The sequence below is a fragment of the Solanum pennellii genome, chromosome 9, assembly GCF_001406875.1.
Source record: "Solanum pennellii chromosome 9, SPENNV200".
In the NCBI taxonomy this organism is placed as follows: domain Eukaryota; kingdom Viridiplantae; phylum Streptophyta; class Magnoliopsida; order Solanales; family Solanaceae; genus Solanum; species Solanum pennellii.
In genome coordinates, this window is record NC_028645.1 from 4969652 (window position 1) to 4986402 (window position 16751).

Consider the following 16751-nt stretch of genomic DNA (forward strand, 5'->3'; position numbering starts at 1 on the left):
CCCCCCCCCCCCACACACACACACACACACAAACACATATATATAAGCTATGGTCCTCAAAGTACTTATTTAGAATAACAATATTGTCGAAGTTTTGGTGAGTAGAGTAACTAAACATCTTAGATGGTGGCATCTAGTAGTCGTAGATAGTCGAGTGAATAGTTAAATGATCGTACACCATCATCACAAAACAAAAAAGAATGAAATCAAACAAAAATATGCAAAACTTAGTGTTGATTAAATTTAAGGCCTTTCTTAAGGTTTAGTTTTCTTAATTTTAGGTCGTCAATTTTGTTAAGCCATCCTTGTAAGTCATGCATTAATTTGCAAAACCCTAGTCATGTTCTAGGAGACCTAATTTGATTTTCTTTTTATTCAAAAAAAAAAAGGAAACATAATTCAGATTAATAAGGTTATTCATTGTGCATTAATAGTGATTGAAAGATTTTACCATGATCTTGCACTTCTTTCATATTATTTTGAAAAATAATTTTTTTTTGAGTCTAGAGTTTATCATAATATAAAATATCTTTTTTGAATTCCACCTATTCGATCAAATTTGATGTATTGTGCGTAATATATGAATTATAGCAATATAACCTCACATGCAAATTAAGATTTGTGCACTGTCTGTAAGGTAAAGATAATCTGCATCCTAAGGACTAGATCCAGTAAATTAGAAATTGATCTAAACCTCAGGATGCAGATTACCATTAACCTAACACAGTATTTATAATAATAATTATGATACACGAAATTTAAGGAATTTAAGAAAAAAAGGAAGTAAAGAGAGGAAAGTTTCTTGTGAGAAGTGTTGATGAACAAACTAAGCATGAGAAGCAATAATTTATAGTGCCTCAATAAAGTGGACATATAATAAAATTATGTCAAGTATAAGGTTTGGTATAATAATATAATAAATATATACTCCTATATGATAAGGTGCTGTCACCAAGAAGGCTGGAATATATCATTTTGTGTTGATGATTCTGTTCCTTTTTAAAGCCAATGATAAGATGGGAACCTTTCTTTCCTCAGACAATGATGTCTCTTCCTCATTGACTAGCTTTTAAGATTGGAAAAATAATAAAGTGTCATGAATTAATAATAAATATCAAGACAATTAAGAGTAAATATAAAAAAAATCAAAAGAAAAAAGAGATTCCATTTTTCTTCAAACGGATATATAAATAAATTGAATTAACACTCTATTTATAGAAAAAAAAGCGTTGTTACAACGCGCTCTATTATGTTAGAACTATTTGTAAGCTACTTTGCTTAAGTTACTTGTAAGCTTTCTAATTAATTGCAAGTCTGAGGAAAGTATTGCAAATCTTATTAGGACGCAAGTTCATTTAGAGAATTATATATGAACATTCACAAAACAATCTATTTATAACATAAAGATTATTAAAAAAATATTGCCTTAAATTTCTTCTAACTAATCAATAATACAATTACTTTTAGCTTATTAGTACTTCTAATTGCCATCAAAAATTAAAAAAAACCACTACTCAATTTAACTCCACCTCATTAAGCTTGTTCACACTTAATATGGTAGAAGTTGTAGCATCTTTGAATTCAAGAGGAATGTGCATGTGGGGTCTTTTAGGGTGAAAGAGAATATAATGAGATGCATTCTATCTTATTAATTTTGTCATATTCTTATAATTTGCTGGTGTATAGGTCACACATTATTACATTATCCTTAAATTGGCTTATTATATGTAAATGTCATGATGATGCTGATAATGATAGTATATCGAGTGAAATGTAGCGAGGTTTGAGGAGGATGGAAAATATGTAGTATATATTATTATCTCATAAAGATAGATAGGATGTTTTTGAAAGATTTTTGGATCATTAGGTGCAACAAATCGAGGTACAAATAGGAGGAGACATTGAAGAAGTATAGGTAGGACAATAACAAAATAGCATACTCATTGAAACATAATAAACAATTTAAGTAAAATATATAGATAATGAAAACAATACTAAACAACGATAAATACCAAAAACAAGAGCGACAATAAAACAAATAGTATAATGACAAACACAAATCACCTTAAGCAAGTCAACACTACATAGCCTATTAACCTTCTATCCTCGAATGTGTCCTTCAAACCTTTCTATCTGAGGTCATATTTTATCTTATCATTTCTCCCCAATACTTCTTCGGTTTATATCTGCCTCTCCTCGTAGCTTCTATAACCAACCTCTCACACCTCCTCATGTTTAATACGTTAATGCATCTCCTCTTCACCTGTCTACTCGTTAATTTCTCTCACCTTAACTACCACATATGAAGTGAAAGTGTCGACATGTGTCGTTACATCTGATATTGATGATTAGAAATTTGACTTTCTTTTTATAAAGAAAAAGAAGAATATAGAACAATGGAACAAGGCTCTTCTGAGGTCCTTCCAGTCCATTTTAAGAAGATATCAACTAAATGAATAATTTAACTAAATTATTATTACTCATTTATTTATTTTATCTTAATTTATAAATAATTTCTTCAATTCATATTATGTAATATTTTTAGATTGGACAGTTTCTTCTAAGATATTTACAACTTACCCTTAAGATGTGGTGATATTTTCACTGAATTACTCTACTAAAGTTGAAATTGTGATGCCATACTTTCTCCGAATATATTATAATTTGGATATACTTTTTATAAAAATTATATATCTAGTTTTTAAAAACTAACAAAAGACACTCAACTTAATTAATTTTCTCAAATTTGCTCTTGAAGAGTAATATCTTGAAATAGATAATAACACCATATTATAAATTAATACATACATGAGCTAATACATATATATTACAAATATTTTCTTATTTTATTTGAATATTTTGAAAACGAAATTGTGTTTGATTATAACTTTCTCAATAATACTTGATTTTTTTAATAAAACAAATATATTCTTAACATAACATATTATTTTTCACTTTGAATTATTTAACACTAAAAATTGACCCCTTGATTCGTAAAACAAAACTTCGTATTGATGCTTTTGTAGACATTCCACCAAACGAAAGCAAGAAATGTCCAAATAAACTTATCTCCGGGAAATTGCAAAGATGGGTTGTTTCTTCGTTGAAATTTACAAAATCATTGCTCAAAGTGAATGCACTATTACCTCAAAGACTAAAAAGAAGGATGAAGATGCAAAGTTTAAAAAAATTCTACTATTTTAAAACATTTTGTATAAATCTCCCTTTAATGGAAGAGTTGTTGAAAATATCGGGATATGCGAAACTTCATAAAAGAATTAGTCACCAAGAAGAGCAGTATGAATTTTGAAACGGTGAAGGTGTGTCATAGTTGATAGTTGTAGTGCCATAGTGACCAGGTAACCAAGACAATTGGGAACATTCACTGTTTCATGCACTGTTGAAATATTTTTTAAAAGACAAAAAAGAAATATTTTTTGAAAGAATATCACTCCGTTTTTATCCTCATCATATATATTTTGGTAAATTTTATATGAACATTCTTGAAAATATAAATAATTAAATATATGTTTAAATTATTCAAACATGAGTTAACTTTATTCTCAAAAATTCTTAAAAGACATAATGGTTAATTATGATTTTATTATTATTTTTTTAGAATTAACAACACAATATTTCTTATAATAATTCATAAGACGTGAATATGCATATAAAAACTATTTTACGGAACATAACACTACATATGTTTATATCTTAGGTAAGCTCTTATTGATTATAACTTTTTTAGAAAAAAATTCAACTAGGTAAATTGTTATACAAACAATCATAATATTCTAGAAGTCGTAACAATATTTAAAAATAAAATTAAGACTTTACCTAATTAAGTATGCCAATAAGAGTATAATCTTTACTTGAATAATATTTCGTATTACTTTTAATTACAAAAACATGTCTAAATCATTAATATTGTAGTGGTTTTTACTATTTACAAGATATTCAAAGTTAAAACAATATTTTTAAAAAAAATATTATTTAATAATCTAATTAGTTTGAGTTTGAAATATCTAGAAAGACACCTCAAAAGATTGAAGGCATCATATGAAGTTAATAATAAAACATGATTAATTTAAGTTAAAGTAAATTAAATGAACTAAGAAGTAGAAAGTAACTGCAAATTTAATTTCCTACACAAAGTCATTGCTTTTGTGAGCTTTATAAGGGTTGAGCCCCTTGTTTGTATATTCTTTAAAATTCATAATTTTTAGCTTCAATTAATTAACGAAATAACAACTTTTAGAAGAAATTTGGCCATGAAAAATCATAATAGGGCCATTTACTATTGTCAAGTGTTGTCCAAATATTTATAATAGAGAGACATGATAATATGTTATTTATTGTACTTTTTTTTTCTATAAAATGCTAAATGTTGATATGTTTTTCATGATGTGGTTTATTCGTTTTTTATTTATCTGAATATGATGCAATGAATGAAATTGTTGATCGTTTTTTAATTAGAGATTTAGAGCTCGAGCTCCGCATATAAAAATATTATTACTTGGCACCCTAGGATGCGGATTGATTGATTTGCTAATAGTATTCTGATCTGATTTGTAAAACCAGGTGCGTATGGTCATTGTTTCAAACCAACTAGTGCATTCATAATTTATTATGTATATATCACGTTAATGACTTAAATTTGCAATTGCTTTGATATCAATGATAAAGAATCATAACTGATAAAATTATTGTCATGTAATCATAAAATCGAGGTTTTAAACTTTAAAAATAATTTCTTGCCAAAAAACAAGGTAAGGCTATATACAGTAGACTCTCGTAGTCTGTCTTTTCTCTCTGAACCCCGCGCATAGCAAAAGCTTAAATACAATAGTGGATGCAAGATGAACTTGTAATCTTATTTAAATATCTCGCACAAGACTTTTGACCTCTTTGAAGTACTCAAGCCAGATACAAAACAAGTAATTCAAGAATCAAATGGTCTGCATAAACAAATTGCTTTTTGCAAGAAGCAACCAAATGAACAATAAGAACAAACTTATAGTCCTCTTTGATTACAATTGCCAAACAGTATTGTCATATACTCCACTGGTTCTTACAACAATATCATGAAGGGAATAGCCTAAACTTTAGCCAAAAGGGCACTACATGAAATGGTAAAGACATGAGAAAAGAAAGTTCCCACAAACAAAACTGTATGGATGATACAATCATCTAAAGGTGGTGAAAGGTAGAATCCTAAGAATTATCCAGTCTAAATAATATCTAGAAATACAATTGTTGTGGGACACTAATGATTTTCAATGGCTATACAACAAAAAAACAAGTTAAAACAGCAGCAACCACAAAATTTGCTGCGGTGTGAATGATCTCTCGTTTAATACTAATTACCATATCAATACTTTAGGCTTCTTCCTAACCGGTAACTTTAACAAAACTGAACCTTGTGGCTTTTTTTTAAAATCAGAAAAAACTGAAAGAGTGCACTACTGAAAAAGTCAAGAATCAAAAGACCCTTGAGATAGAAGCTTTTTCAGTGTCTCGTACGTCATGAACACAATTCCCACACTGGGAACTACTTTGTAGTACTCAGGCATTATCCCTCTGTACAAGCCACGTAAGCCTTCAGTTCGGATTATGTGTTTAAAAATTCCCATTATGCCAGTGTTGTACACGCGTGCACGTCCTCCTGCTCCTTCCAACTGCTTTCTTCGTCTCACAAGATCCAAAGGAAAAGTTGCTGCACATTATCAAGAATACAACAGAACAGTTAAGAACTGCAATTTTCATTCAACTATGGTATGTAGATTCACTTACAACCATGTTGTTCCCTACACTCCTCCAACAATTCACTTTTTTAAGTATTGGCCTTGAACCCCCTAATCTAGGCAGAGGCAAGTTGGACAGCTATACTCTAGGGTCGTTTGGTACAAGGGATAAGGAATAATAATACCGGGATAAAATGCAGGATTACTTAATTCCTGTGTTTGGTTAGGGGTATAAATTAGTCCTAGGATTATTTATCTCACCATTAATACTTGTAATAATGAGGATAAGTTATCCCATATATATGGTGGGATAGCTTTGCCTATCCCATCCCGTACCAAACGACCCCTAAATGGTATAATTTTAAACCAAGAGAAGGTACATAGCGAAGAATCCAAACATTCCAATTGTACTAAAAATAACTAGTGTTTTATTGATACAAATTACTCACCAGTTGAAGATGCAATTCCTGACAGACTTCCACAAGCAAGACTTACTGCAATAGTAGGATCATCGGGCCTAAGGAAAACAGAAAATGGAAACCAAGATGATGTTATAAAAGAATGATAGGATAATGATAGGATATCTACCATAGAGTAGGCTCTCAAGACATGGTGGTACTTACCTCTGAGCCTGCCAGTAAGATCTCAAAGCCTCATAGACAGAAAAACTTATTGCTATACTAGGTCCAACACCCTGCGACAAGAAAATACCTAATTAGCATAGTAAATTACTTTCTTCTTTTTCAGATGAAACCAGGGGACTGTTCAACATATATGAAAGGCAGAGCAGAAACACAGACCAGTAATGTAGCACCAAGCCCTTTGTACAATCCAAAAAAGCCTTCATCTCTGCAAATGGTACGAAGAGAATGGCAGATGCCCTGATAGTATATGGTATTCCTCTGCAAAGTTTAAAAGAACCAGCTAAATGAAATGCTGAATACAAATTTGTGGAACAAACAAATAGCCACAATCAACGAAACTTGAAGAACCAGTTCAATAACATGCTTAAGCCATACTTATGGATTAAATAAAAAGCCACAATCTAGATAATTAGAGCAATAGCTGTCTTTTTGGTATGTGGTCCACCGGCATAGAGACAAGTATAACAGATGAAAAGTATGACATCTGACAAGTATATGCACCATCTATAATCTAAGGACGACGTCAGCTTGATGCTCCAATAATCAATCAAGACAGGAAACCAACATAATTCAGAGCGATAACTAATATACCCTTTTCAGCTTTTCTACTGTTCAATTGATTAACAAGACCTACAAGCACTGCAACATATTTATACCTGTGCAGCTAATCTTGTTCTGACAAGATCTAACGGATAAGTAGCAGCAGCTGCTGTAATTCCAGCCAATCCACCACCAACAAAGTGCACGAAAATATCCGCACCTGCATATCGCCCTTTACCATCCAGACCAGGAATTGATTTCAATATCTGCCAGCATAACAGTTTTCAGAAAAGATTGCAACATGCAAGCTGAAAGAAACATTTTGTGCCGAATGTCATATAGACAAATCTATGTCATTAAGTACTCACAGTCTTGTAGCGTTCATAAGCATAGAAATTGACTGAGGAATAAGGAAGCCTGTGAGCAATAGTGACCAGGTTCCCCTTCCAAAAAGCCCTGAATCCTTCTTCATTGACAATACGCAATGCCTCACGACATATACTGGGCTTGGTCAATACTGCAATATCTGAATGCATGCCTTGAACCTACGAATTGAAAACTTCCATTCAGTGAATTGAACAGAGTATCAAGGAAAATAATTGTTGCCACATCACTATAACTACATTTTTGACAAGACAAAGCTTTTAGGTTTTATTACTCATCTTTCACTTAATCATATGTACTTATGGAGTACACTTGCTCAAATCTACAGCTAAACGCAAATGTAAAATTTCTCATCCTTAGCTACATTATTGCTAATCATACATTTCTCCCCCGCTATCAATACCAAACCATTTGACGAATTCAAATCCTCCATGGGTCCAATTTTCATTTTCTAAGAAATGACACAACCCAACCTGTAAAGAAAACAAATTTAGAAAAGACACAACCTTTCCAACCCCATATTTCACTAATTACTTAACTATTCAATTGAATCAGCTAACAGTAAAGTCCTTCCAGAGTTCAAGATCTTAACTTTGGCAACCCCTTAATTATGTTAAAAGACAGAATATCAAGCATTCCTCTTTGGAATCATTCTTGTCCTCTAGAAACTCCACTCCCCATCTATCCCATTTCCTTTTTCTGTCTAAATCTTAACTAAGAATAAAAAGAATGAAGGATTCATTCTGTATAACAACACACCCACTATAATCCCACAAGTGCAGCACGCACACCTTAGCACTACCTTGTAGAGGTAGAGAGGCTGTTTCAGCTCAAGTGGTACTCCATCATATAAAAAACATGAGCTGATTTCTTCTCCCGTGGTATCAGTCGCTAACCCAGCTAACCAGGAAACAGAAAAAGCAAAATAAACTAGGAGGGGGTCAATAAAAGAAGGAATACCTGAAAAAGAATGGTGAGACGGGCAAGGGGAGCAGTACAAGTTTTGCTGAAAGCACCAGCAATGCCACCAGCAAGAAGCTGTGGGACGGTACCAATCTGAGGTTGAGGCTGTGGCTGTTGTTGTTGCTGTTGTGTATGATAATGATGATTTTGTTGAAGATGGTGTTGTTGGGGCTTTTGGGGTTGTTGTAAAAACTTTCTTGCACCACCTTCCACTACACCACCGCCATGTCCAGATACACCTACTCTTGCTTCCATTTCTTTGATCCAATAAAAAAGATTGCTTTTTTATTGTTCACGTTTACAAATTTTACAATTGAGAAACTGTAAAGAGTTGAATCATCTGATTTTGGATAAAGGGTTTGAATTTAATTTTTGTAAACAGAGAAAATTGTTATGGAGAATTTTGCTAAACCCTAGGGAAAACCCTAAGGAAGAAGGCTGATTTCAAAGTGGTGTTCTTTGTTTTATGAGAACCAAAACCTTCTGTTGGTGTAATGACTTTTTTCCAATTTTTTTTTTTTGTTGGAGAATATTCTTTTCTTTGATCTCTCTATGCTTCTACTACTTGGTTTGGGCTTTTCTTTTCTGTTGGGCTTAAAATAGGCCCATTATAATTTGGGCTACAAAAGCCCAATGCTTTCTAAAAAGAGAAAATTACGCAGCAAAACAAATTTATACTATTTAATTACTCATCATAACTATAGTTTGCTATAATTACTACTCGCGACTAACATTATACATTAATTACGTGGACTGACTTCGAGTTTGTATAATTAGTCATAATTGTATATGTATAATTCACCAGAATATACAAATACATATGTATAATATATAATTATTTAACCTATATACATATACAATTCATCATTCTCTCATTCTCTGCCCTCTCTCGCTCACCTCTCTCCTCCCTCTCCCAATCTCGTTTGCCCTATATACAAATGTATATGTATAATATACAATTATATACATATACAATTCACCTCTTTCCCACTCTCTGCCTTCTCTCGCCTGCCTCTCTCCTCCCTCTCCTAGTATCGCTCGTCTCTCTCCTCCTTCTTCGAATCTCTCTTGTCATATATACAAATACATATGTGTAATATACAATTATCTAACCATTACATATACAATCACTGTTCTCCCACTCTTTTCCTCCTATCTCTCGCCTCTCTCCTCTCTCTCGCAATCTCACTCGCCTCTCTTCTCCATATAACATGTAGTTGCAAATTGTAATTATTAAACTATAGCTATGAAGAGTAATTAATTATTTTTAAGTGGCTATATGTGAATTTTTTCCTTATAAAAATGGATTAATTTAGCAAAGTAACCAATTTTAAAATCAGTAATTAAATATTAATCGTCCTTTTAAAACTATTAGTAACATTTTGCTACTCTTTTGACATATGAACCATGCTAGTGTTAATCAATCATAGTGATTGATGATGATAGTTGGATTGGTGGTGATTGAAGATATTAATAATTAATTAGTGATAGTTAGTCATATATAGTGAAAATTAGTGATGGTGTTGAGTGGGGTGTACAAGTCAAATCGAATCGACAAACCAAATCAAATCGAAAAATTGTTTTTATTTGCCTCTCTTCCTAGGTTTTTCACTCGCCGCTCTCGACAATCTCTCCCTCGCCTTTCTCGCTTTTATACAAACACAAATGTACAAAATATATTTGTTTTCGTCCTATACACTTATAGTTATACAAATACAGATTTTTCCCTGACCAGTTCGTTGTTGTCTCTCTCGCTTTATACAAATACAAATTATACAAATTACAATATATAATTTGTATTGTACAGTGTCGGCTTTATGCATTGCAAAATAAGGCATTTGCCTTAGGTCCTCGAATTTCAGAGGCCCCTAAAATTTTATCAAGAATAAATCATGAGTTAAAAGTTTTATATAAAAATAGATTATTTATAATAAAAAGTATAATTTTTTTTAAATATATATTATTTTACCCACTCTAACATCTTTTTACTTTGTTAAAAATAAGAATTAGTAGTGAAAAGTGTTGAACATAGTGAGTTACAATTTATGTTTTATTTCTTTTTAAATTTTAGTTTCAAGCATTACTAAAATCATATTAAAATGGGATATATCAAGTTATCAACTTCTTGCGTCAAATTTTATGATTTTAACTCTCATTTTTATTTAATATTTGTCAACTAATTACTTATAAAATTATGTTGACAATTCATATAATAATTGTCTCACTGAAAGGATGTTTTTCATTGTTGAGTTGATAAAATCCTACCTAAAATTAATAATTGAAAAAACACTAATAAAATTTATCTAACTAGTGTAAGAAAAATAAATGTTGAATAAATAAGTATATATAATTTGTTTATATTTTAGACCCCGATTTAAAATTTCGCTTTAGACCCCCAATCACGTTAAGCCGCTCCTGGTGTTGTATAAAGCGAGTGAGATTCATTGTACAAATATTTTATTTAAAATTCAATTGTGTTAAAATTTACAAAACCAGATAAAATTGAATTGGCAGACTGTCAACGATTTATATAAATGGTCTGTCAGCAAAATTATACGAATCTAAAGCATTGTCAACGAGTTATACAATATGATGATCCATAGCAGACTATATTTGTTATTAAGCGTAATTATACAAACCATAGCTATAAGATACAAATATGAGTTTTATATTTGTTATGTATAAAAGTTGGTCTAAAAAGACATTACGGGGAAACAATTAAGACCTTAATATATTTTTAGTAGTTAGCATGGAGTACACGTGTATTCAAAGAACTAATCGATCTGAGGGCAATTGTGACATTTGATAGTTTACTGGTATGTACGTGTCTTTAAACCCCTCAATTGAATTGCCAATTTCTTCATCTTTCTTCTTCTTCATGCTCTCTTCAGGTGAGTTCAATCTGTTTCTCTTCGAAGAATTATAGTTTATTTTTTCAATTATGTCCTTTTTATTTATCTATTGCGGGTTTAATTAGAATTTATTAATGCAATCTAGAGATTTACGATTGTTCACGACTTTTTTTCTCATTTTTTGGGATTAAGATTCTATTTTGATTTGTAATGATCTTTAGGGTGTGTTTTGGTAGGGAGGAAATACAATATTTTCCATATTTGGTTGGTTAGAAACATTTTTCTGTAAGAGGAAAAATGAAAATGGCATCCTTAACGGAAGTACTTGGAATAATATATTTTTGGTTACTAATCAACAAGAAAAAATGCACAACTACCCTCTAGATAGACTATGACCGAAATCCTAGATACACACATTAACTAAACTAAGCTCCTATAATTCCTGAATTTATTTTTTTGTAATTTTGTAAAATTTTTGTTTTACGTGGCAGACTCCGACTCCAAGCATGTGGAGATATTTGGATGTCACATAAGCCAAAAAGGTACAGAAAATTACAAAAGAAATTGGGTTCAGGATAATAGTACCTTAGTTTAGTTAATGTGTGTCTCTAGAATTTCGGTCATAGTCTAGGGAATACTTGTGCATTTTCCCAATTAAACAATAGAAGTAAGTCAGAAACTTACTTATTTTACAACAGAGCAATTTCTGCAAAATGCTTATATTACCAAACAGTCCCTTAGTTGAAAAATACTTATGTTGGTATTCTATGAAGGATTAGTTGAGATTTGTAATGCATAAGAAGTCTGCTAGAGGTTGTGAAAAAAAAAAGCATACGTTTTGCATATTTTGATGATAAAAAAACACATCTAGTTAATTAGATTAATAGAACTTGTGTCTATTTGTAATCAGGGGCGGACCTAGAGGTAGTTGAGCGGGGTCACCCGAACCTCCTTGGCAAAAAATTACACTTATTTGAAAGAATTTTTATGTCTATATTGATTTTGAACCTACTTAAGATTAAAGGTTGACTTAGTGGTTGAGGAGTTCAAAACTCACCTTGAGGTTCCAAATTCTAATCTTAGGCACTACGTTCTTTTTTCGAACCGCCTTAATGGAAATCATGGATGTTATCTCATCCTGGTTAAAGTAGAAAAAAGACATACATTTGCTAGCATTATGAGTATTATCATGTCAATAGTAGATCATCTTTGTTTGTTTGTTTGTTGAGTGTGAGGATGTGAGATAATCACGCGGAGAATCAGCATCATTTTCTATTGTAACTGGATAAAGAGGACTGTGAATGCAATCCCTCAAATTGCAGATATTGTTGAAGAGTTTGCAATGTGTTAAAAAAAATTCAGGCAGACAAAGAATGTACATTATGACAGACTGTGTCTACTTTATAATAGAAGAGTATCATTGTAGGGATCTATGTTCATTTGTCACCATTTACTCGGGATGGTAGGAATCGTCGGAGGTTATTAAGCCAATGGTTTTTTCATCTTAAAGTGTCTGGATTTGACTCTTTGATTGTGATGCTAAATTGTGTAATTACTCCCCTAAAGAAGAATGGACACTAAGAGTGAGAAGAAACTTAAATAATTCGGTGTTAACTGCACTAACTGATCTGTTTTGCCCGTGCAGGGTCATTGAGGTAACACAGATGAAAGAGATAGAGTATGGTGGATTTCTAGCAGTAAAGGTGAATTATCTGTGAGTTCGTGTAACAGTAAAGCTCCAATTATTGTTTATATTACTTGAAAATAGGATTGAATTACAGCTGAGTCTATATTAGAGAATGCAACGAAGGAAGGTGAGGATATAAGACTGAAATGTAAGGTAGAGTGAAGGGGGATGAGAAGCTCGGGTTCTCAGAATTGGGGATGAGAGAGACTCAGAGAATTTCCATAACAAAATAGCCTACTATTTGCTACTGCTATCACTTCTTTTATAACTAACTCAGACTGCCGCATGCGCTTTCATTTGATTTTGTAGGTTAATTTAATAAAACCTTTTGTTAAAACTAGTTTTATGTGTTTTAGGTTGTTACTGTATTACTGAATTGATGATAGAGAAGTCCGAATCCAGATGGATAATTTGCCAGCTGAATTACTTCTGGATATATTGGGAAGGATTAAAAGAACTACTGATAGGAACTCTGTATCCCTAACTTGCAAACGCTTCCACAAATTGGATAATGGACTGAGAATATCTATACGCGTAGGGTGTGGTTTACATCCTGTCTGTGATGCATTAACCGCTCTATGCAACAGATTCCATAACTTGGAGAAAGTGGAAATTATTTACTCTGGTTGGATGTCTAAGTTAGGGAAGCAGTTGGATGATAACGGTCTTCTCATCCTTTCACGTTGTTGCCCTTTGCTCAAGGACCTCATGTTGAGTTATTGTACTTTCATAACGGATGCTGGTCTTAGTTACTTGGCTTCTTGTTCGAAACTTAAATCCTTGAAGTTGAACTTTGCTCCCAGAATTACTGGTTGTGGCATCCTGTCTCTTGTTGTGGGCTGCAAAGCCCTTAGTGTGCTTCACCTGATTAGATGTCTTAGTGTTAGTAGTATGGAGTGGCTAGAATATCTCGGAAAACATGAAATGCTTGAAGATCTCTGCATCAAGAATTGTAGGGTTATCGGAGAAGGTGATTTGATTAAGCTTGGACCTACTTGGAGAAAATTGAAGAGACTGCAATTTGAGGTTGATGCCAACTACAGATATATGAAGCTTTATGACCGTTTGGCAGTTGACCGGTGGCAAAAGCAATTGATCCCATGTGAGAACATGCTTGAACTTTGTTTAGTGAACTGTGTTATCAGCCCCGGGAGAGGGCTTGCATGCGTAATAGGGAAATGCAAGAATTTGGAAAAAATTCACTTAGACATGTGTGTTGGGGTTAGGGACTGTGACATAGTATGTTTGGCCCAGAAATCAAGCAACCTTCGATCAATCTCTCTCCGAGTTCCATCAGACTTCTCGCTTCCTCTGCTACAAAACAATCCATTGCGGTTAACAGATGAAAGTCTAAAGGCAGTGGCTCAGAACTGCTCTCTGCTTGATACGGTTAGGTTGTCTTTCTCTGATGGAGAGTTCCCTTCATTTTCTTCCTTTACTTTGAATGGAATACTTATGTTAATACAAATGTGTCCAATAAGAGAACTTGCTCTTGACCATGTGTATTCTTTTGACGATATTGGAATGCAAGCTCTTCGTTCAGCAGAATATCTCCAAATCTTGGAACTTGTAAGGTGCCAAGAAATCACTGATGACGGAATGCAGCTTGCTAGCCAAATTCCTCAATTATGTACATTACGGTTGAGGAAGTGTTTGGGAGTGACTGATGATGGGTTAAAACCTCTCGTCGGGGCTTACAAGTTAGACTTTTTGGTTGTAGAGGATTGTCCACAGATATCAGAAAGGGGAGTTCAAGGAGCTGCAAAGTCTGTCACATTCAAGCAAGATTTGTCATGGATGTACTAAGCTTTCCCATTATACAAGTATTTTTCCAGATGTTTTACAGGTTAGGTTGTTTCGTCTAATTACGACTTTTTGTACAGTCATTTTGTTTTTCATAACATTTCTGTAATCTGCAACACAGAATTCCCTATGTCCACATGCATGTTGCATAATAAAGGCTAATTTGAGTGTTTGTTTCCTATGCTTCGGAAGCACTTCCTCATTCCAAGGAGGTGAGACCACTAGAGTATAACAACTTGTTATGTTAAGGTTGTCCCGTTTCGTGTATCATTTTAATAGTATATATATATGGTACGCCACTGGATAGGAGTAAAGTTGCGTACACATCACCCAACCAAACTCACACTTGTAGGATGTGTTGTTCCTGCTTCCATTCTCTATGGACTATGAAGCATCTATATCTTGTCACTACTTTCTACTAGGAGTTTGCCTTGTGGATACAAAAAGTTTAAGAAATAATTCTAATATCCACTTTTACTTTACCCTCATATTTATATAATATTAACAATAATATTTTTATAATGGCTCTTCTAACGTTCTAAAGCTACTATTTACTTTTACAGCCCTTAATAAAGGAAAAAAAAAGAGACAATAATTATTAAGATACTGCACCAAATGTGTACAGAAACAAATGATTACAAAGCATCTCAATTATATTCTCATCCATAATATATGTACTTCGCATATGTGAATTTGTTTAATTGGATTAAAAATGTTTTAAAAAAGTTATTACTCCCTCCGTTTAAAAAAGAATGTCCCTGTATCCTTTTTAGTTTGTTTAAAAAAAAGATCCTTTTCTTTTTTGGCAACACTTTAATTTTAACTTTTCACGTGGCATATTTAAGATCACAAGATTAAAGGACATTTTAATACATTTGATATAACTTTAATTTAGAACCACAAGATTAAAAGTTTTTTTTTCTTAAACTCCGTTCCAAATCAAACTAGGTCATTCTTTTTGAAACGGAGGAAATATCTAAATAAATTATAAAAATCTATATGATTATAAATCATTTTAATATATGTAAAAATGAAAATTTATAATCAATTTATTATAAAATAAATTAAAAGAGAACAATAAAAACAACAAATAATATCGAAATCAAAAGCAGAGAAAGCAATCGACAATTATATGTTTCAATTATTTTAAGTAAAAATAATGAGAAAATTTAAAGGCCCACCCCACCCACTAGAAAAAGTTAAAATGGGGAATTAAAATAACTTTTAAGTACTGCACCCTTTATAAAAGATTCCCAAATTTCTTTAGGAAGAAGACATTTTATTTAGTGACACAGAACTTATTAGTTAAAAAAAAAGTAAAAAAAGAGAGAGACAGATTGAAATGATTGTTCAATGGAAAGCTGCCCAAAAAAAAGAAAAACATGCAACCAAAACAAACAAAGATAGCTCATGCATAAAGCAACCTCCATCATTGAGCCAAGAAACAAAAAATGACAAACTAAGGAGCTAGATACGGGGTCTCTCAGATTATTTCGCCTTTAAAAAAAAAAAATTACTAAAAAGATAGTAGATAAAATAGCATAACTTGTTATCTATTAATCATTTTCTTAGTAATTAGTTCGAGTGGATGAAAAAGAAATAATGAATTTCAGAATATCGAAATTTGTTTTCCTTAGCTAATTTCATTAGAAAAGTTGTTTTCCTCTTCTTTTTAAGGGAATTGTTTTGCTAGATTTAAAAAAAATAAATTCTATAACATAAACATAAAAATTGAAAAATATTTTAACCCATATAAATACATCTTCTTTTTCTTGTTTCCCAAAATAACAATGTGTTGTTTGAATCACATAATTAACTTTATAAATACATCTTCTTTTTCTTTAGTAAGCTATATATGTTGCTCGGGACTCTTAATACCAAATGCATGAATATATTAGCATATATACACACAATATGCCCAAAAAAACTACACATGATAATTTTAAATCATTCAGTTCGAGCCTGAATAAATTAAATCTACTATAGTATCCATATCAAATACTATAAACTAGGCATGATAATTTTTCAGTCAAAGATCTTCCTTGTGATTATCCTCGAAAGAACTTTATTCAAATAAAAATAAGCATAAATCTTCCATTCTACTAAAGAATATATATATATATATATATATATA

At 32.0% G+C, this 16751-nt stretch overlaps 2 protein-coding genes across 3 annotated transcripts; one reads left to right on the forward strand and one right to left on the reverse strand.

Annotated features, from left to right (window-relative positions):
* Window positions 1–4957: 4957 nt before the first annotated feature.
* On the reverse strand, window positions 4958–8781 carry LOC107029398 (mitochondrial substrate carrier family protein B-like). Its single transcript, XM_015230800.2, has 7 exons — window positions 8273–8781; window positions 7297–7473; window positions 7045–7194; window positions 6545–6646; window positions 6368–6438; window positions 6194–6261; window positions 4958–5716 (listed from the first exon to the last, which is right to left on the reverse strand). Exons 1-7 carry the CDS (start codon window positions 8528–8530, stop codon window positions 5475–5477), a joined length of 1068 nt encoding a protein of 355 aa, XP_015086286.1. The 5' UTR covers window positions 8531–8781; the 3' UTR covers window positions 4958–5474.
* Window positions 8782–11129: 2348 nt separating this feature from the next.
* On the forward strand, window positions 11130–14798 carry LOC107029388 (F-box/LRR-repeat protein 14). Of its 2 annotated transcripts, none has more exons than XM_015230789.2 (3): window positions 11130–11166; window positions 12773–12841; window positions 13171–14798. In XM_015230789.2, exon 3 carries the CDS (start codon window positions 13217–13219, stop codon window positions 14618–14620), a length of 1404 nt encoding a protein of 467 aa, XP_015086275.1. In that variant the 5' UTR covers window positions 11130–11166; window positions 12773–12841; window positions 13171–13216; the 3' UTR covers window positions 14621–14798. The 2 variants fall into 2 exon arrangements, with proteins under 2 accessions (XP_015086275.1, XP_015086277.1); XM_015230791.2 differs by having other exon boundaries at window positions 12773–12830.
* The last annotated feature ends 1953 nt before the right edge of the window (window positions 14799–16751 follow it).

Excerpts from the sequence above, each read along its gene's own strand:
- LOC107029388 (XM_015230789.2), top strand. The coding sequence starts at position 13,217 with ATGGATAATTTGCCAGCTGAATTACTTCTGGATATATTGGGAAGGATT.
- LOC107029398 (XM_015230800.2), bottom strand. The coding sequence starts at position 8,530 with ATGGAAGCAAGAGTAGGTGTATCTGGACATGGCGGTGGTGTAGTGGAA. Across the intron at positions 7,195-7,296 it reads CTTATGAACGCTACAAGACT|ATATTGAAATCAATTCCTGG; the intron begins GTGAGTACTTAA and ends TTATGCTGGCAG. Across the intron at positions 6,647-7,044 it reads GAACAAGATTAGCTGCACAG|AGGAATACCATATACTATCA; the intron begins GTATAAATATGT and ends TAAACTTTGCAG.